Source organism: Rutidosis leptorrhynchoides, unplaced genomic scaffold (assembly GCF_046630445.1).
Source record: "Rutidosis leptorrhynchoides isolate AG116_Rl617_1_P2 unplaced genomic scaffold, CSIRO_AGI_Rlap_v1 contig536, whole genome shotgun sequence".
In the NCBI taxonomy this organism is placed as follows: Eukaryota; Viridiplantae; Streptophyta; class Magnoliopsida; order Asterales; family Asteraceae; genus Rutidosis; species Rutidosis leptorrhynchoides.
The window spans coordinates 39,932-61,345 of NW_027266763.1; the positions used below are offsets into that span (position 1 = coordinate 39,932).

At 33.7% G+C, this 21,414-nt stretch overlaps 1 protein-coding gene across 1 annotated transcript; it reads left to right on the plus strand.

Annotated features, from left to right (window-relative positions):
- The first annotated feature begins 3,019 nt into the window (after positions 1-3,019).
- LOC139884326 (calmodulin-binding receptor-like cytoplasmic kinase 2) lies at positions 3,020-20,077 on the plus strand. Its single transcript, XM_071868371.1, has 2 exons — positions 3,020-3,209; positions 19,398-20,077. The coding sequence occupies exons 1-2, from the start codon at positions 3,020-3,022 to the stop codon at positions 20,075-20,077; spliced, it is 870 nt and encodes a 289-aa protein (XP_071724472.1).
- The last annotated feature ends 1,337 nt before the right edge of the window (positions 20,078-21,414 follow it).

Sequence of the window (21,414 nt, forward strand, 5' to 3'; positions counted from 1 at the left end):
GAACCGATATTTCCTATGTCTAATGATGTGGATGCCACGTGGAATTTTTATACGTGTCATTGGCCACGTGTCAGTATAAGATTGGCTTAAAATTCCACGTAACTAGGTTATTTTGTCACGTAATTAGATTTAATGAAAATTGGTGCCACCTTACAATTTTTTAACGGCAAAGGGGTATAAATGTTTAACGGAATAAAGTTAGGAGGTATAATCCTCCACTTTCAAATTGGAGAATTATTTTTCTTGTCATTAAGATTTAAGAGGGACATAAAGTTGGGTTTTCCCAAAATATTTTCCACATCAAAAGATGCATGAGAGAATTCTTTTCCAACACCTTTAGACAAAGAATCGAGAGATACCTCAATAAATTTGGAAGTTATTAAAGGAGCAGAGATACATTCTAGAGAAATACAAAAAAGGAAACAAAATCAAAACAAATGAAATAAAATCAAATTTTGTATCATCTGAAAATACATATGTGCGTCTCAAGTATGTAGCTGAAAAAGGAAACAAAAAATACTATTGAGAATCAAATCAAGGATAAAATCATTTAAGACGAAATAGAAACCATAATCACATTCGGTTCTTTCCAGGTTAAGCATCTCTACAACATCAAATATAAAAAGAAACAAGATCAGGTAAATGGAAACTAAATATATTCTGATCTTTCTGGACGAAGAAGAACATACGTGCAGCTGAAAATAATTACCAAATAGGAAATTGAATATCCGAATCATACTATCAAGATCAATCAGAATCGGATCAACACAGATAATACTTTTGAGTGACGCGCAAGGCAAGAATCGCCTATAAATGGAGGTCGTGAGTACTAGCTGATGTTAGACTCCACTATGACCTCTGTTTGTTGTCATAGGTTATTCAGGGTTAATGTGTTGGGAACTATAGTCGAGAGTACTAGCCGGTGTCTGGCTTAGTTGAGTTGGGTCCTAAACTAGGTTGGGTAGCCTAGGTCTAGTTTTAATAGGAGATTAGCGAGTTACCAGGATTAGTTGAGCAGTACGGCTTGCGCACAAGCTCCTAGGTAATTCAGAAGGCAAATCTCCCATCATTATAAGAAATCGCTACTTGGCGAAATCTCCCGCTGACTTAGGTGTTCGTTAACACACTGGACAATGATATAAATAAAAGACACAAAATGTTCATATTGAAATTTCTCGTGTTAATCGCTTGTGATGTGAAACTAAGTAGCGGAAATACTTAGAATCACAACATAAACCGAAATGAATAAGGCTTGGACGGATGGAGGCTATATTTCTATATTTTTAGGTTATTTTGGGCGGTACCGTAATGTTTCCAAACTTAAAGAAAGGATATTTTTGGTGGAAATAAAATGAGTATCTAGAACTCAAACCGTTGAACTGGAATAGTAGGATAGAAATTAATAACTTGGACTCAAATCGATGAACAAGTTAAACAAAAGGTTTTGAGAGTTTTAGAAATCTCAAAACTTGATAAATAACTCTAAAAAAAAAAAAAAACAAACTCATATTTTTTCTCAAATGCAATCTGTATTTTTATTCATGAAGGAGTACATATTTATAAGAGAACAAGAATACTCTAGAAGCCTAAGAGAATTTGGCCAATAGAGTAGATGTATCCTAAGAAATATGAATTAATAGTAAATACAAATACCTAGATACATCATGCACTTATAGGACGTACATGATGTATTTACATGGATATATGAAAGAAAAATCTTAATACATCTTAGAATCTCTAAATACATTACTTGAATAATTAAAATGCATGACTGAAAGTAAAATGTATGGCCGAAATATTATGGGAGAGCATGAACCTTGAAGGAAACATGAATAAAGTATTGAGCATGAATATGGAGGAGCATGAATGAGACTTAAAGGACGAAACATGTATCTTCAAGGGGACAAACCAACATTCAAGGAGGATCATGAACAAACATTGAAGATGGAGCATGTGTGTATTTCTCATGAAATTTAGGTTTCTTGGGCTGCCATGTAGATGTATTCAATGTGTCTTGAATGTCCTTGAACTTCCCTTCGAGCATTAATGTCGTCTTGCTCTCAAAATTCGATTTTTCTCGATTTCTTCAAAGTAGTCTTTTGAACTGATTTGGAGAGTTTTGAGCTGGTTCTCTTCTTTGTGAGCCAACTTGAGCTGAAAAGAATCTTTGAGCATTAAATGTGTTCTAACCTTGTGATGATGATTTTTCTTTTATTTCACCTAGTGTGTGATCGGGAGATAATGATGGAGGACCATCCTCATTTCCTCTCGGTCAAGATGTCCATGAAGAAGTCAAATTTGTCGCTCGTCATTTAAAGCCTTACTGCTCACATTTATTCAAGATTTGAAGCATTCACATTGAAAAATAAATGCCACCACCCATATTTAATGCTTTGCCGTCCAAGACTTTGCTGTTTTCTAATTTTATTTATTTTCTCATGTTATTTTTTATTTTTCTATGCTGAATTTATTTTTTCCTAGACTAGTTTGCATTTCCTATGTTTTTTTCTTCCTTGTTTCTCGTGTAAAGAGAGTTTGGCCCTGAGACTTGTAGCCAACTGTCCTATAAATATGTGTTATTTATGTTGAGTGAAATTAGAATTGAAATTTGATAAAAAAAGTGTTAAGTTTATTTTCTTTCAAGTTGTGGATTATTCTGAAATCCTCAAGTTTATTGTTAACTTTGAAAACAAGATCCTGGCTAATTCTCAACCTAGAAGCTTAGTTTTCGTCTTGTCTCGAGGGGTTAGGAAATTCAGCCACTATCCGTTGACACTTGAGAGCTCTTAACTCTTCAAGTATTTTATCTCAAGAATTCTAATATTTCCGCAAGAACAAGCATTCGGCAAAAGCCTTCCTTGCTTCTTTGTTAGTTTTCTTCAACCCGTTCGGTGTTGTTGGTTTAACTCGTGAGTCCGTCACCCATTACTCCATCATTTGCTTTCAGAGCCCAATTCTCTTGGGTGGCCTTCTGTCTACTTTGAAGCAGCATGGAACCTCCTCTCGAAGACCTAACAAAATGGAGAAGTTCTATCGACAACAAGAAAGACTCAACAATTGGCTCAACAAGCAACGTGCTCCTACCATCCTATCATCTCCCATTCATGAATCACCCACTTGTCTGAAGGAAGAGATTCACGTTGACAACAAGGTCCTTGAAGTGGAGAAGAACGAAGAAGTGGTTGATTTGGAAAAGTCTACTCCTTTTCGTACAAAATGCAAAACGATGAGAAAAGTTTGTAACGTCGAGGTCGATAAAGGCTCTAGCAAGAATTTCGTGGTAGACAAATTTCAGCTGACCACCAAGTGATGGCGTGTGGGGTCGCCGGTGGCCGGAGTTTGGCCGGAGAGAGAAGGAAATGAAGATCTTGCACTTTCCATGTTGAAATCTACTTCGTATTGGACGAATTTTAGGAATTTCTAGGCTGCGAGTTTGGGACGGTGTAGAAGGATAAAAGATAGCTTAATGTGTCTACTCTAAGGGAAAAATACTAGAAAAATGATAGGGAGAAGTTTCAGATGTGATTTGGAGTTGGACAGAAAGTGTGCGATTTAAGGTTGAGAAAGAACAGTTTCGAGAAAGCTAGGATTTTTACGGCGAGAACGGGAGAGAATTGTAACGACCCGATTTTACGACTTTGAATATCGCGCTATTGACATAGACATATAGTAGCGAATCCAATTTTTTTTTCTCGAACTTTGTCATGCATGCTAACGATAGTGACGTGTAAATAATAACATGATCAAAGCTATACGTATTCGATTCTTCACGTAGTCAATGTGTATTTGATTCCGTATTTTACATGAGTGGGAAAACTTTTTATTAAATCAAGTTAACAATTAAATTAAGTCACGTAGCAGTTTCGAAATCTAAGTGTCTAGCGAATTATTTTTCGATCATCAGTATATAGTTTTGACTATTTATTTCCTACGTCGAATATAAGGTATTGGACCCGAAATAACAGATAAAAATACATGTGTATGAGACGGAACGAGTAGTTAATTAATTCCTCGCTCACCGACATAAACCTAACATTTTCTACCACTCAACCCCACCAACACAATTTTCCAACTCTACACATCAAATGATGGGTAATAGATATGAAATATCAGATAAATACACATATATGTAAGAGACGAGACAGTGATTAATTAGTCAAAAATTACACAATTTTCATCTGTAGGAAAAATCCAGATTTCCCGTATTGATGAGAAAACTATCGGTGATCTCTGTCGGTGATCTCTCTTTAAATCACATCCTCCGTCACATTTTCACACACTCAATTATATAGCCAAAAACTCAATACTCCCACGACAAGGACGATCCAAGGAGAGAATTCAATCAACATTTTCATTCATCTAATTCAGTTCAATGTTACGACTCAATGGTAAGTAGTATCACTCCCAATTCATTACAAGCAAGATTTACACATTAATCAAGTCAAAATCGTCAAAATTTCATACTGTCTAAAAATCGAAATTTGCAGAATTACCCAATGACGACAGAGTCGCGTAGACGACGCCACGAGGATCACGGTATCGGTCATCGTTGGCTGAGCCGATTGCGTTTTGCCATTCAGTCGCGATCGAGTCACGAGCGAGTCGTGACTGAGTCGGGCGAGTTTTGTCCGAGTTCGACCTCCAGGAGCATCCATGGACGCCGACGAACCTTTCTCAGCTAACGCCGTTGCGAGAACTGGTGGTCCGAAACTTCCAAGGTGAAATTCGGCCTCCTATATATATGAAAACACATCAATTTTCACAATAAAACACTCCTAATCGACCATAGATTAACATACTATAAGATTAGAGTTTAATTCAAACATTTATAAATTCGAACCAATTTGGTGAAATTGTGATTAAGAGAAATAGAAGACGAGTCGGAGAAATTTAACCTTATTATCATGTTCACGGCGTCGAGACGAGTCGATAGGTAGGTGGTTTGGGCCGAAACGTTGCCAAACGGCGACGACCGTCGTAGTAGAGCGACAGAAGAGAGAGAAAGAAATCGCGTCGAATGCTAGGTTGAAGATGACTGAGACTGAACCGGTTCGGTTCGTCTCTTATAATCAGCTTTAGTGTTTAAATGACTATTTTGCCCCTCAATTTTTAAAGTAATAACAGAATTAGAAACACATCAGAAAATAGTTCAAGGTTATAATTGTCATTTCCCATTTTAACCATCGGTTCAAACCAAATCAATTCGGTTCAATGCAGAATCAGTCTCCCAACCCTAAATGGAAACCCTAAATTTGATTTTAAATCTTCCGAACCTAATATAATCATTTTTACTCGATCCGAACCTATCAAATTTTTACCATAGGTTAATATTAATGTTCCAGACTTGAATATGTAACAATTTTGTGAAAAAGTAATCAGATTTGATATATCTTAAATTATGAATTATTTGAATGATTTTATATTATATAATTGGTCAATTAATAAATTTAAGTAATAATCTGTTTTAAATAAATGTGTAAAAATAATAATAAATTATTTTGTATTAACCAGAAACATTATTTGATTTGATTAAATATTTTTCATATAGGAAAATATTTTCAATGAAATTTTTTTTTCAAAAATTTAATTTAAAAATGATTAATCGATAAAATACCGTCGTAGAATCCGAGAGCGACCGTCTTAGTACGAGTAATGTTTCTGCAAAGTATTTAACTAGATGATTGATTAATTTCGATAATCTAACAGGTCGTTAGACTTTGTTGACGTAAAATCGCGCTTACGATTATTTCGAGGTGAGTTATTTTTCATTATGTGATAATTTAAATATATGTCAAATATATACTACGTCGTATAAAATCTATTTATTGTTTTAAGTAATTTATATACGACATAGTATTATATATATAAATATGAATTTTGGTATAAAAACTGGAGAAAATATTCTCAAAATAAATTAAAGCAAATTTTGCTTTATTAAAATAAATTGTATAAGAACCCATTACATCACTTGTTTATGGTTGTCTAAGTGCGACCCAAGTGATTTTATTTTTATTGAATGGCGGATTACGGACGACCTACTTTTATTGAAAGGTGGATTACGGACGGCCTAGTACCTCTTATCAGACTGTACGCTCTACTATGATTGTTGCCTAGCGTCTAGTATGGTCGAGTTCATGGCATATGAACTCATATACGTAGCATGGATCACTACAACGGTATGCTAGTGATTCCTTATTTGATTTTCACAGAGGGTTCATAATATGTTAAATAATTGATATGAAAAATATCAAAAATTGAAATATTGAATTTATTTGATTTAAATATATTATATAAGTAATATATTATCTAAATCAAAAATTGAAATTGTTTAAAGTATTGTAAATTGATTATTAAAAACCTCACTAAGCATATAGCTTATAGATTTCTACAAAATAAATATTTTCTCCAGGTTAAGCAAGTTCATATTATGAGGCATAGCTAAGGGCCCAAATTCCGCAGACGATAGAAGGTACCAACGGGCCCCACACTAGATCCATATGATGGATCGAAATGCGGGCGCCTCAAGAATGATGTGAATCTAAGTTGTAGAACGACTTAGAGTCACAACACGATCGAACGGGAAAAGCTTTGGACGGAATGGTGTAACGACCCGATTTATTTGACTTTGATAATTGTGCATTTGATAATAACGTGTAGTTGACGTTACGAATTAAGTCGCTTTTTTTCGAGTAAATACGTACTCGATACGTATTTTATTACGTATTTTATTTTAATCGCAAGTATTTAAAAAGACAGATGTTGACATTTAAAAATGTCGCGTAAATATTTTTCGAGACCTAACTTTCTAAACCATTAATTTCGTTTTTCGATAATTAATTTTACGTATTTTTATCTATATCGAATATCGGGTATAATATTCGAAATAACAGGAATTAATACATGTTTTTTGTGACGGACCGAAAGCTAATTTATTAACTTTCGGCCGCCACTCATTATTTTTCCCCGACATAAACCTAACACCCAACCCACTAACACAATTATTTGCAGCAAGGCACAGTAACACCATTATTGAGACTTTACATTATAAACGCATCCCTCCGTTTCATTTTCTCTGCCAAATTATATTTCACAGTCGAAATCGTCAAACCACGTATTTAATTAACTGTCCAAACTTCTCCGAATTGTCCCAAATCCGAGTCTGTTGTAGAAGAGCCGACGACGAGCTCAGAACCAGTGACGATTTTTCCATCGGACGACGTTAAGGAGGTGAACCGGCCGGCTGAATCTTTCGAGGTAATATCCGGTCACCTACAGTCAATTATTTTCATCGAATTTTATGTAGAAATGATCCTCATGTCGTGTAGTTTAACATACTAGAAGCTTAGGCCGTGATTCGAAACTTTTTACCGTCGAACCGATTTGATTAAATCGAGATTACGGAAAATCTAGGCCGAGTTAGCAAAATCTAAAGCTACCATCGTCTTCGTATCGAAGAAACGAGTCGACGGTACCGGACTTGAGGTTCGAGGTAGCCAGAAATGCCTTGAACGAAGGAGAAAAGAGACGACGGGGAGAGAGAGCTCCGCGGTCTCGAGGAAGAAGACACGGTCTGGACCGGTCCGGTTTTCTTTTAAAACCAGTTTTTAATGTTAAATTACTAATATACCCTTAATTGATATTAAAAGACTATTTTATCCTTCTATTTTTAAAATAATTGTACAATTGCGTCAATCGTGAATGTCCATAATTAATGGAATTGTAGAAATAATGACATTACTATTGTGAAAATAGTACAATGATGTCGATCACGACTAAAATAGCATTACTATTGAACAAATGGTACAATGTTTCAATTGTGAATGGCCGTAATGTGTGGAATTGTAGAAATTAATGACATTACTATTTTGCAAATGGTACAATAATGTCGATCACATGTACAATATCATTATTATTGTACAAATGGTACAATTATGGCAATCGTAAATGCCCATAATGTGTGGAATTGTAGAAAATAATGACAGTACTATTTTGCAAATGGTACAATGATGTCGATCACGAGTAAAATATCATTACTATTGGAAAAATGGTACAATGGTGTCAATCGTGAATGTCCATAATGAATGGAATCGTAGAAATAATGACAGCACTATTGTACAAATCGTACAATGATGTCGATCGCGACTAAAATAGCATTACTATTGAACAAATGGTACAATGTTTCAATTGTGAATGGCCGTAATGTGTGGAATTGTAGAAATTAATGACATTACTATTTTGCAAATGGTACAATAATGTCGATCACGAGTAAAATATCATTACTATTGTACAAATGGTACAATTGTGGCAATTGAAAATGCCCATAATGTGTGGAATTGTAGAAAATAATGACATTACTATTTGGCAAATGGTACAATGATGTCGATCATGAGTAAAATATCATTACTATTGTACAAATGGTACAATGGTGTCAATCATGAATGTCCATAATGAATGGAATCGTAGAAATAATGACAGTACTATTGTACAAATCGTACAATGATGTCGATCCCGAGTAAAATATCATTAATAATTTACGAATGGTACAATGGTGTCAATTGTGAATGTCCATGATCTGTGGAATTGTAGGAAACAATGACATTACTATTGTGCCAATGGTAAAATGATGTCGATCACGAGTAAAATATCATTACTATTGTTCAAATGGTACAATGGTATCAATCGTGAATTTCCATGATGTGTTGAATCGTAGAAAATAATGACATTACTATTGTGCAAACGGTACAATGATATTGATCACGAGTAAAATGTCATTACTATTGTACAAATGGTACAATTGTGTCGATCAAGAATATCAATAACGTGTGATATTGGAGAAAATAATGTCATTACTATTGTGCAATTGGTACATTGGTCTCAAGCACGAGTAAAATATTATTACTATTGTACAAACTGTGCAATTGTTTCAATTGTGAATGCCCGCAATGTAGAATTCTAGAAAATAATGACATTACTATTTTGCATTACTATTGTGGCCACTAGTAAAATGATGTCGATCACGAGTAAAATATCATTACTATTGTACAGATAGTACAATTGTGTCAATCGTGAATGGCCATAATGTGTGGAACTGCAGAAAATAATGACATTACTATTTTGCAAATGGTACAATAATGTCGATCACGAGTAAAATATCATAACTATTATACAAATGGTACAATGGTGTCAATCGTGAATGTCAATAATGTCTGGAAAATAAAAAAATAATGACATTATTATTGTGGCCAATGGTAAAATAATGTCGATCACGAGTAAAATATCATTACTATTGTCCAGATAGTACAATTGTGTCAATCGTGAATGCCCATAATGTGTAGAATTATAGAAAATAATGACATTACTATTTTGCAAATGGTACAATGATGTCCATCACGAGTAAAATTTCATAACTATTGTACAAATGGTACAATGGTGTCAATCGTGAATGTCAATAATGTGTGGAATTGGAGAAAAAAATGTCATTACTATTGTACAATTGGTAAAATAATGTCAATCACGAGTAAAATATCATTAATATTGTACAAATGGTAGAATTATGTCAGTCGTGAATGTCAATTATGTGTGGAATTATAGAAAATAATGACATTACTGTTGTGCAAATGGTACAATGATGTCGATCACGAGTAAAGCATCATTACTATTGTACAAGTGGTACTATGGTGTCAATCTTGAATGTCCATAATGTGTGGAATTGTTGAAAATAATTACATTACTATCTCCCAAATGGTACATTGGTGTCAATACCGAGTAAAATATCATTAGTATTGTAGAAATGGTACGACGGTGTCAACCTTAAATTTCAATCATGTGTGGTACTGGAGAAAATAATGTCATTCCTATTGTACAATTGGTACGATGGTGTCGATCACGAGTAAAATATCATTAATATTGTACAAATAGTAGAATTGTGTCAGTCGTGAATGTCAATTATGTGTGGAATTGTAGAAAATAATGACATTAGTAAAGCATCATTACTATTGTACAAATGGTACAATGATCCCAATCACGAGTAAAGCATGATTACTATTGTACAAATGGTACTATGGTGTCAATCGTGAATGTCCATAATGTGTGGAATTGTGGAAACTAATTACATTACTATCGCGCAAATGGTTCATTGGTGTCAATACCGAGTAAAATATCATTAGTATTGTAGAAATGGTACGACGGTGTCAATCTTAAATGTCATTTATGTGTCGTATTGCAGAAAATAATGTCATTCCTATTGCACAATTGGTACAATGGTGTCGATCACGAGTAAAATATCATTTCTAATGTACAAATGGTAGAGTTGTAGACAATAATGACATTACTGTTTTGCAAATGGTACAATGATCCCGATACCGAGTAAAGCATCATTACTATTGTACAAATGGTACCATGGTGTCGATCGTCAATGTCCATAATGTGTGGAATTTCTGAAACTAATTACATTACTATCGCGCAAATGGTACATTGGTGTCAATACCGAGTAAAATATCAATAATATTGTAGAAATGGTACGACGGTGTCAATCTTAAATGTCATTTAAATTTCGTATTGCAGAAAATAATGTCATTCCTATTGCACAATTGGTACAATGGTCCTGATCACGAGTAAAGCATGATTACTATTGTACAAATGGTACTATGGTGTCAATCGTGAATGTCCATAATGTGTGGAATTGTTGAAAATAATTACATTACTATCGCGCAAATGGTACATTGGTGTCAATACCGAGTAAAATATCATTAGTATTGTAGAAATTGTACGACAGTGTCAACCTTAAATTTCAAGCATGTGTGGTACTGGAGAAAATAATGTCATTCCTATTGTATAATTGGTACGATGGTGTCGATCACGAGTAAAATATCATTTCTATTGTACAAATGGTAGAATTGTGTCAGTCGTGAATGTCAATTATGTATGGAATTGTAGAAAATAATGACATTACTGTTGTGCAAATGGTACAATGATCTCGATCACGAGTAAATCATCATTACTATTGTACAAATGGTACTATGGTGTCAATCATAAATGTCCATAATGTGTGGAATTGTTGAAAATAATTACATTACTATAACGCAATTGGTACATTGGTGTCAATACCGAGTAAAATATCATTAGTATTGTAGAAATGGTACGACGGTGTCAACCTTAAATTTCAGTCATGTGTGGTACTGCAGAAAATAATGTCGTTCCTATTGTACAATTGGTACGATGGTGTCGATCACGAGTAAAAAATCATTTCTATTGTACAAATGGTACAATTGTGTCAATCATGAATGTCAATAATGTGTGGAATTGTTGAAAATAATGAGGTTAGTATTGTGCAAAAAATACATTGGTGTCCATACCGACTAAAATACCATTACTATTGTACAAATGGTACAACGGTGTCAATCTTAAATGTCAATTAGGTGTGGTATTGGAGAAGATAATCTCATTACTATTTTACAATTGGTGCAATAACGTCAATCGCGAGTAAAATATCATTAATATTGTACTAATGGTCGAATTGTGTCAGTCGTGAATGTCAATTATGTGTGGAATTGTAGAAAATAATGACATTACGGTTGTGCAAATGGTACAATGATCTCGATCACGAGTAAAGCATCATTACTATTGTACAAATGGTACTATGGTGTCTATCGTGAATGTCCATAATGTGTGGAATTGTTGAATATAATTACATTACTATCGCGCAAATGGTACATTGGTGTCAATACCGAGTAAAATATCATTAGTATTGTAGAAATGGTACGACAGTGTCAACCTTAAATTTCAAGCATGTGTGGTACTGGAGAAAATAATGTCATTCCTATTGTACAATTGGTACGATGGTGTCGATCACGAGTACAATATCATTTCTATTGTACAAATGGTACAATTGTGTCACTCATGGATGTCAATAATGTGTGAAATTATAGAGAATAACGACATTACTATTGTGTAAATGGTACAATGGTGTCAATACCGAGTAAAATATCACTACTATTGTACAAATGATACAATTGTGTCAATCGTGAATGCCAATAATGTGCGGAATTGTTGAAAATAATGACATTAGTATTGTGCAAATAATACATTTGTGTCCATACCGGGTAAAATACCATTACTATTGTACAAATGGTACAATGGTGTCAATCTTAAATGCCAATCAGGTGTGGTATTGGAGAAGATAATGTCATTACTATTGTACAATTGGTACAATTGTGTCAATCATGAATGTCAATAATGTGTGGAATTATAGAGAATAACGACATTACTATTGTGCAATTGGTACAATAAGGTCAATCACGAGTAAAATATCATTAATATTGTACAAATGGTAGAATTGTGTCAGTCGTGAATGTCAATTATGTGTGGAATTGTAGAAAATAATGACATTACTGTTGTGCAAATGGTACAATGATCTCGATCACGAGTAAAGAATCATTACTATTGTACAAGTGGTACTATGGTGTCAATCTTGAATGTCCATAATGTGTGGAATTGTTGAAAATAATTACATTACTATCTCCCAAATGGTACATTGGTGTCAATACCGAGTAAAATATCATTAGTATTGTAGAAATGGTACGACGGTGTCAACCTTAAATTTCAATCATGTGTGGTACTGGAGAAAATAATGTCATTCCTATTGTACAATTGGTACGATGGTGTCGATCACGAGTAAAATATCATTTCTATTGTACAAATGGTACAATTGTGTCAATCATGAATGTCAATAATGTGTGAAATTATAGAGAATAACGACATTACTATTGTGTAAATGGTACAATGGTGTCAATACCGAGTAAAATATCACTACTATTGTACAAATGATACTATTGTGTCAACCGTGAATGCCAATAATGTGCGGAATTGTTGAAAATAATGACATTAGTATTGTGCAAATAATACATTTGTGTCCATACCGGGTAAAATACCATTACTATTGTACAAATGGTACAATGGTGTCAATCTTAAATGTCAATTAGGTGTGGTATTGGAGAAGATAATGTCATTACTATTGTACAATTGGTACAATTGTGTCAATCATGAATGTCAATAATGTGTGGAATTATAGAGAATAACGACATTACTATTGTGCAATTGGTACAATAAGGTCAATCACGAGTAAAATATCATTAATATTGTACAAATGGTAGAATTGTGTCAGTCGTGAATGTCAATTATGTGTGCAATTGTAGAAAATAATGACATTACTGTTGTGCAAATGGTACAATGATCTCGATCACGAGTAAAGAATCATTACTATTGTACAAGTGGTACTATGGTGTCAATCTTGAATGTCCATAATGTGTGGAATTGTTGAAAATAATTACATTACTATCTCCCAAATGGTACATTGGTGTCAATATCGAGTAAAATATCATTAGTATTGTAGAAATGGTACGACGGTGTCAACCTTAAATTTCAATCATGTGTGGTACTGGAGAAAATAATGTCATTCCTATTGTACAATTGGTACGATGGTGTCGATCACGAGTAAAATATCATTTTTATTGTACAAATGGTACAATTGTGTCAATCATGAATGTCAATAATGTGTGGAATTATAGAGAATACGACATTACTATTGTGTAAATGTTACAATGGTGTCAATACCGAGTAAAATATCACTACTATCGTACAAATGATACAATTGTGTCAATCGTGAATGTCAATAATGTGCGGAATTGTTGAGAATAATGACGTTGGTATTGTGCAAAACATACATTGGTGTCCATACCGACTAGAATACCATTACTAGTGTACAAATGGTACAACGGTGTCAATCTTAAATGTCAATTTGGTGTGGTATTGGAGAAGATAATGTCATTACTATTGTACGATTGGTTCAATAACGTCAATCGCGAGTAAAATATCATTAATATTGTACAAATGGTAGAATTGTGTCAGTCGTGAATGACAATTATGTGTGGAATTGTAGAAAATAATGACATTACTTTGTGCAAATGGTACAATGATCTCGATCACGAGTAAAGCATCATTACTATTGTACAAATGGTACTATGGTGTCAATCGTGAATGTCCATAATGTGTGGAATTGTTGAAAATAATTACATTACTATCGCGCAAATGGTACATTGGTGTCAATACCGAGTAAAATATCATTAGTATTGTAGAAATTGTACGACAGTGTCAACCTTAAATTTCAAGCATGTGTGGTACTGGAGAAAATAATGTCATTCCTATTGTATAATTGGTACGATGGTGTCGATCACGAGTAAAATATCATTTCTATTGTACAAATGGTACAATTGTGTCACTCATGGATGTCAATAATGTGTGAAATTATAGAGAATAACGACATTACTATTGTGCAAATGGTACAATGATCTCGATCACGAGTAAAGCATCATTACTATTGTACAAATGATACAATTGTGTCAATCGTGAATGCCAATAATGTGCGGAATTGTTGAAAATAATGACATTAGTATTGTGCAAATAATACATTTGTGTCCATACCGACTAAAATACCATTACTATTGTACAAATGGTACAATGGTGTCAATCTTAAATGTCAATTAGGTGTGGTATTGGAGAAGATAATGTCATTACTATTGTACAATTGGTACAATTGTGTCAATCATGAATGTCAATAATGTGTGGAATTATAGAGAATAACGACATTACTATTGTGCAATTGGTACAATAAGGTCAATCACGAGTAAAATATCATTAATATTGTACAAATGGTAGAATTGTGTCAGTCGTGAATGTCAATTATGTGTGGAATTATAGAAAATAATGACATTACTGTTGTGCAAATGGTACAATGATCTCGATCGCGAGTAAAGCATCATTACTATTGTACAAGTGGTACTATGGTGTCAATCTTGAATGTCCATAATGTGTGGAATTGTTGAAAATAATTACATTACTATCTCCCAAATGGTACATTGGTGTCAATATCGAGTAAAATATCATTAGTATTGTAGAAATGGTACGACGGTGTCAACCTTAAATTTCAATCATGTGTGGTACTGGAGAAAATAATGTCATTCCTATTGTACAATTGGTACGATGGTGTCGATCACGAGTAAAATATCATTTCTATTGTACAAATGGTACAATTGTGTCAATCATGAATGTCAATAATGTGTGGAATTATAGAGAATACGACATTACTATTGTGTAAATGTTACAATGGTGTCAATACCGTGTAAAATATCACTACTATGGTACAAATGATACAATTGTGTCAATCGTGAATGTCAATAATGTGCAGAATTGTTGAGAATAATGACGTTAGTATTGTGCAAAAAATACATTGGTGTCCATAGCGACTAGAATACCATTACTATTGTACAAATGGTACAACGGTGTCAATCTTAAATGTCAATTTGGTGTGGTATTGGAGAAGATAATGTCATTACTATTGTACAATTGGTACAATAACGTCAATCGCGAGTAAAATATCATTAATATTGTACAAATGGTAGAATTGTGTCAGTCGTGAATGTCAATTATGTGTGGAATTGTAGAAAATAATGACATTACTTTGTGCAAATGGTACAATGATCTCGATCACGAGTAAAGCATCATTACTATTGTACAAATGGTACTATGGTGTCAATCGTGAATGTCCATAATGTGTGGAATTGTTGAAACTATTTACATTACTATCGCGCAAATGGTACATTGGTGTCAATACCGAGTAAAATATCATTAGTATTTGTAACGACTTGAAAATTTCGACTTAGATAATCCTGTAGCTTATGTCGACGTGTCGTTGATTTTCGATTAAATAAAAATTTCAATCGTTTAAACGCGCGTGTCTTTTGAATTTTTACGCTAGATAGAATCTCGATTTCTATGCTAAATGCACGTTACTTACACGACAAGTCACAATTTTATGAAAGTGAGAAAGGGAAGTTGGTGTAGAAATTATTTTGTATTAACTATAGGATGTTCCATTATATAGAAAATTTGCTACAAGAAATTTACAAGAGCAATTACACCTAAGTATACAAACATTTATTATAGCTATAGTAAATATTACAAGGAATATTTTTTTACAAAGATACATACCAAGTATACATACCAATCTATACTTATAAGTACTTACAAATACCTAATACTATTTACTAAATACACATCAAATACTGTATACAAAAATCCCTAAAGACTACAAATTAAAATTACTACACTACCTAGACAAAACAGCCAGCTGGCAGCCTTGGAGATGGCTAAGACAGCTGCCAAAACATGGGAAAAATGCAGCCTTTTTGACCCATATTCTGCACAAAACACAACAACACAGCAAGCACTATTAAATACACCTGTAAGGCAGGAAACATTCATCAATCCATGACTCAACACAACTGTAAACAAGCCAGACAGGTGTAGTGACTCAAGCAGGCCACAAACCCATGCATACATGCAGTTTTCCTTTACAAACTATGGCTGCCAGACTTAAACATTTTCCACAATCCTAAAATAATCCAAACACTCTCAAACTCACAGCAAAGCAGCCAACAACTACCATTTCAATTAAGCTTGAACCCTTGTTCTCATACACTCTCAACATAATCAAATTAGTCTCAAACAATCCCAACCGGCAGCCATCAAAACCAAACTGTATATGATTTTATAACTCACAAAAAAACAACATGCAAGCTCACAGTGATGCCTAAACACTGAATTCACAGATTTTCAACCAATGGCAGAGACATAGGCAGCCAAGTTTCAAGTCACATTTCAGTCACTCTAGAACATCTAAACAGGTAATGCATACAAACAAATTTCAATTCAATTCAACATATAAACACCTATCCTAACATTGAAACTTAAAATCAAACAGGAAAAATTAGGAGAGGAACTTATCTCTGTTCTGTGACCGAGTCAACTCCGTGACTGGTTGAGTTGACTCAGCCGAGTCCGGCCGAGTTCCAGTTTGCTCCAGTGGTGAAAAAGCCTCTTTTAGTTATCGTCAACCTCCCTTCAGCCGAATCAAACCTCGCAAGAAAAATAGAAAAGTCAAGGTGATTATCCAAGCCCAACTTCTTGTCGAATTAAATTAAAAATTGCATCAAAAAGCTTAGGAAGTATCGTAGATTAACATATATGAGAATCGGGCAAAAACCCCAAATTTGACTTAGAACCCTAAATTAGAAAAACTGAAATTAAAACTTACCCTGTTGAGATTAGACGAAATTGATGATGGATATGTGTTCCTTGTGTTGAGAGGAGCATTTTGGTATGTGGGTTAGGCTTCGACATCGCTGGAATCGGCACGGACGACGTCGAGCCGTGCAGAGAATGTCGAGAGAAACGGGGAGGAAGAGAGGAAGAAGAAGAAGGAAATGACTGGACCAACCGGTCCAGTCCCTTTTTATAGTAAAACAGACCAAATCGATTTTTCTGGTAAAAGACTAAAATAACCCTTCGATTTTAATGAAATTACAAGAATACCAACGTGAGTCTTCCGGGTTAATGGAAAGTCAATAGTTTTATGGTCATTTTACGGAATAAAATCGGTTCTATCCACTGATTCAGTTCGGTCTGATTTCGGTCTACCCGAACCTGACAGTAAAGTCAATTTTAACCTTCTGTTTTTAAAGTATTTATAAAAATACCAATGCGTCAGTTTTTAAACAAGATTTATTTTGGTAATTTTACTAAAACCGAACCTGTTTTATTTTCCGAAGCAAATTAAATAATTTCTACTTGTCCAAAAATTATGAAATTTTTACAATAAGCTAAAAATACTAATCTATACAAAATATCAAAATTTCAGAATTTTCCAAGTCAGATTTAATTTATTTTAATTCCTGAGTTAATTTAGCTGTCAAAAATGGTTTAAAAATAACTAAGTGTTGCCAAAATTCTTTTGAGCCATATTTTAACTTAGGAAATTATTTTATAATATTGGAACATTATTTTTAATCAGTAGGTATGTTTTTATAAAATTTTATGAAACTCATTCCATTATAAGTAATATTTAATGAACAATCAAGTTATAAAAATAATAATAACTTTAAAAACACCTAATAAGTTACAGATAAGAATACTTAGGACGAAACGACGGGTAGGACTAATTCGAGTAATTTCTTTTAAGCGGTAGTATTTGCGAAACTTATAACGATATTTCAATAGGTGAATAATTACGACGTCACGTTACGTGAGAAGGACAACACGAGACGTAAAGAAACGGTGACTGTTACTTTCTTTTTAATTATGTAAAATATATTCGTATTTTACGAAATATGTATAGATATTATTATGCCGTAAGTTATTAACGTATCGATGTTTACGATTTAATTAAAGAATACGGCATAGCTATATGTTATATTTTAAAAACTGAAGAGAATTTTTTTTAAAGACCCCAAGTAATGTTTGGACGTTTTAATAACGACGAGGTTTAAAGCAAGTTTTGCTTTATATATATATATATACGCGAACCCAAAAACTTTTTATTCGAGGTCGAGTCGCCCCTGTTGTAATTCCTAATGTTTTTTTCACTGAAAGGGTTCGATAAATGTTTCGAGGAAAAATGAAAGTATACAGATGTTTTCGACGGACTTTTCTTGATGATTGTTTTTTTTATGAATATATTGTTTTTCCTAATGATATTTTTAGAAGTATTTCGATAAAACCTCACTAAGCGTAAACTTACGTTTTTCGAAAAAAAATTATTTTCTCTTCAGGTTGATCGGTAGCGGCAGTAGCATCTAGGGCGGGCTCTTCGGCGATAAGATTCTCTTCTGCAAGTTTTCCAAGTATGAAGAAATGTTTTAATTTTGGTGTATATAATTCCGCAAGACTACTTTTGAATATTTAAGTTATGTGAAAATAATATTATGCTTTAATTTTGGTTTCTGCTTAGACAAAGGTACTTCCTTGCTTCAATTAAACAAACATTTCCCATCTTTTATTAAAAGGAAGTACAAGTGAGTTTCATGAATACTATTCAAAATAAGGTGAAAATACCATAGAAAACTACAAAATTATACTCCCTCCGTTCCAAATTATATGCAAACATAAACATAATTTTTTGTCCCAAATTAGATATAAATTTTGACAAGTTTAAGGAACATTAATTATGTTTATCCATTATACCCTCATGCACCCATTTCGCCATCTTCACCCTCATGTCCCCACGTATTTTCCTCATGCATTTGATAACATCTAATTTGGGATGGAGGGAGTAATAAACATGCAAATTCAAGACACTTTAATTTTAGACATTCTAAGAAAATAATATGACATGAAAAGGACAATTTTGTTATACTAAGTTAAACTCGAGGGGATCTTTTGTAACTGGACAAACTATTTTTTGGACCTAAACTTGAGTAGTTTGTATTTTACCCTTGCTTACATATAAATTCATCTGTAATTAGTTTTCCTACATAATTCTTATGGATGAAATTTATTTTGTACAGGAGAGAAACTTCTAGTGCTAGAATACGTCCCCAACAAGTCCTTATTCGACAAGATGCACGTTCCCAACAACAAATCCGACATCCTAACATGGTCAAACCGAGTCAATATCGCCTTAGACGTGGCTCGAGCCCTGGACTATCTTCACTCAGAAGCAGACCCTCCTATAATCCATCGAGACGTCAAATCCTCAAACATTCTCTTAGTAGACTATGACCATGCAAAGCTAGCCGATTTCGGACTTTGCAAGTTAGGCCAAGAGAACAATCACAAGACTACCACTCCTAGTCTGAGCATTAAAGACTCACTGGGCTATATTGACGTCACTTACATGAAAACAGGACAGCTGTCGACTAAGAGTGATGTGTACAGTTACGGGATTCTGTTGCTTGAGCTTATTACGGGTTTAAAATCGATGCAGGGTTCTATCAGCCTTGCAGAGTTGACTGAAGATGATAGGAGAGAAGAGGATGTCAAAATTTTGGCTGAGAATTTGTTGGATCCTAAACTTAAGAAGAATGTCAGTTTGCTGCAACTTAAAGTTTTGCTTGATTTGGCTAATGCTGCCCTATTAGAGAATCCTGAGTGTAGATCAAATATGAATCGGATTGTGGATGCTATTTCTAGTTGCATCCAACCTCAGTCTTACATTGATCATCAATTGCCTCTATACAACTGTTGAATACTTATTTTGTTTAACTCACCAGAATCGATCAGTTGTGCGCCACATATATTTCTTTTAGATATCTGTAGATAGAATTTATTATCATATTTGATCAATGTACAAAATCTGTGTAAATAACGTTCGTATGTTCGTATGATGTAATTCTTGGGCGGAAAATTATTCATCTCTAATTTAGATTGATTTTCGATATTTATTGCTCACCTATTTTGAATAGGAGGGATTAATATTTTGCTATTAGTATGCAACATGGGATAGATTAGAAAAGAATATGAAAAAGAAAATAAAAAATAAAGACATTATCACACTTAAGTTTGGGTGGATCGCTCTTGGACATCCGTAAGATGTCCCCTTAACATTTTTGTCAGATATCTAATGAAAGAAAATGTAAGATATGTTGAAGATGAAGTTCCTGGAAGATGAAGTTCATGGGCTAAGTTTGATAGAATGACTTAGGCCCAATTCTACACAAGTCCATATTGTATTCTACCTTGTATTTGAGTTTTGTATCAGAGTAGGTGGTTACGATAGCATTTCATCGATACAGTCTTGTGCTAGCTTTAGATACTCATACTTCCATGTAATTGTATATAAATATACTAGCTGTGAAATCAATAAGATCACCACTTTCAATCCAAAATAACCATTGTATTAAGATAAACAAAACAATTTGATTTATTTTCTTTCATTCTCACAAAAAGAAAAAAAAAATTAACTTACATACATAACTAGTCAATTGTATATGAAACAATCTAGACGTCGTCGCCTTTTTCATAACCCTAAGCAATTTTAACCTTATAAATACTCTCAAAACTCATATTCGCCGCCGTGCCCTCATCTAAAAACTTTAAAACGATTATTTAGTCTCTTAAATGTTCTTGCAACGAAGGAAAAACAGAAAAATCTTCACAACCTTTCTGTCACAACTTAGAGTCTCCCTAGATGATGCCGGCCTAACTTCGATAAGATCTTCATAGCAATAGTACTAATTAGCTAGGACTATTGCTTCTCAAATAAATATACAAGAAATGGTGATGTTCTATTCCGGCATCAGTGGCAAATCAAGAAAATCAAACATGATTGAAGTTTGCATTCAACCGAATTAATGATTTATCAGATTTATTGATCTGTAAGTCTTTCTTCCATTCTTGTTTATCTCTGGTTTCTATTGTTACTAGTCTATGCTTTTTTTTTTCCTTACTGCTTTAAAAGTTATTCCTACAATGTTAAAAGTTGACACCCCAATGCTTATTACAGTAGCAAATAAATTTCATGTATTTAGTGGAGGCTTGCACTTTCCATTCTAGTTAGTGATTCATGGCATTTCCCCGAGTTGG

Excerpts from the sequence above, each read along its gene's own strand:
- LOC139884326 (XM_071868371.1), top strand. The coding sequence starts at position 3,020 with ATGGAGAAGTTCTATCGACAACAAGAAAGACTCAACAATTGGCTCAAC. Across the intron at positions 3,210-19,397 it reads GGAAAAGTCTACTCCTTTTC|GAGAGAAACTTCTAGTGCTA; the intron begins GTACAAAATGCA and ends TATTTTGTACAG.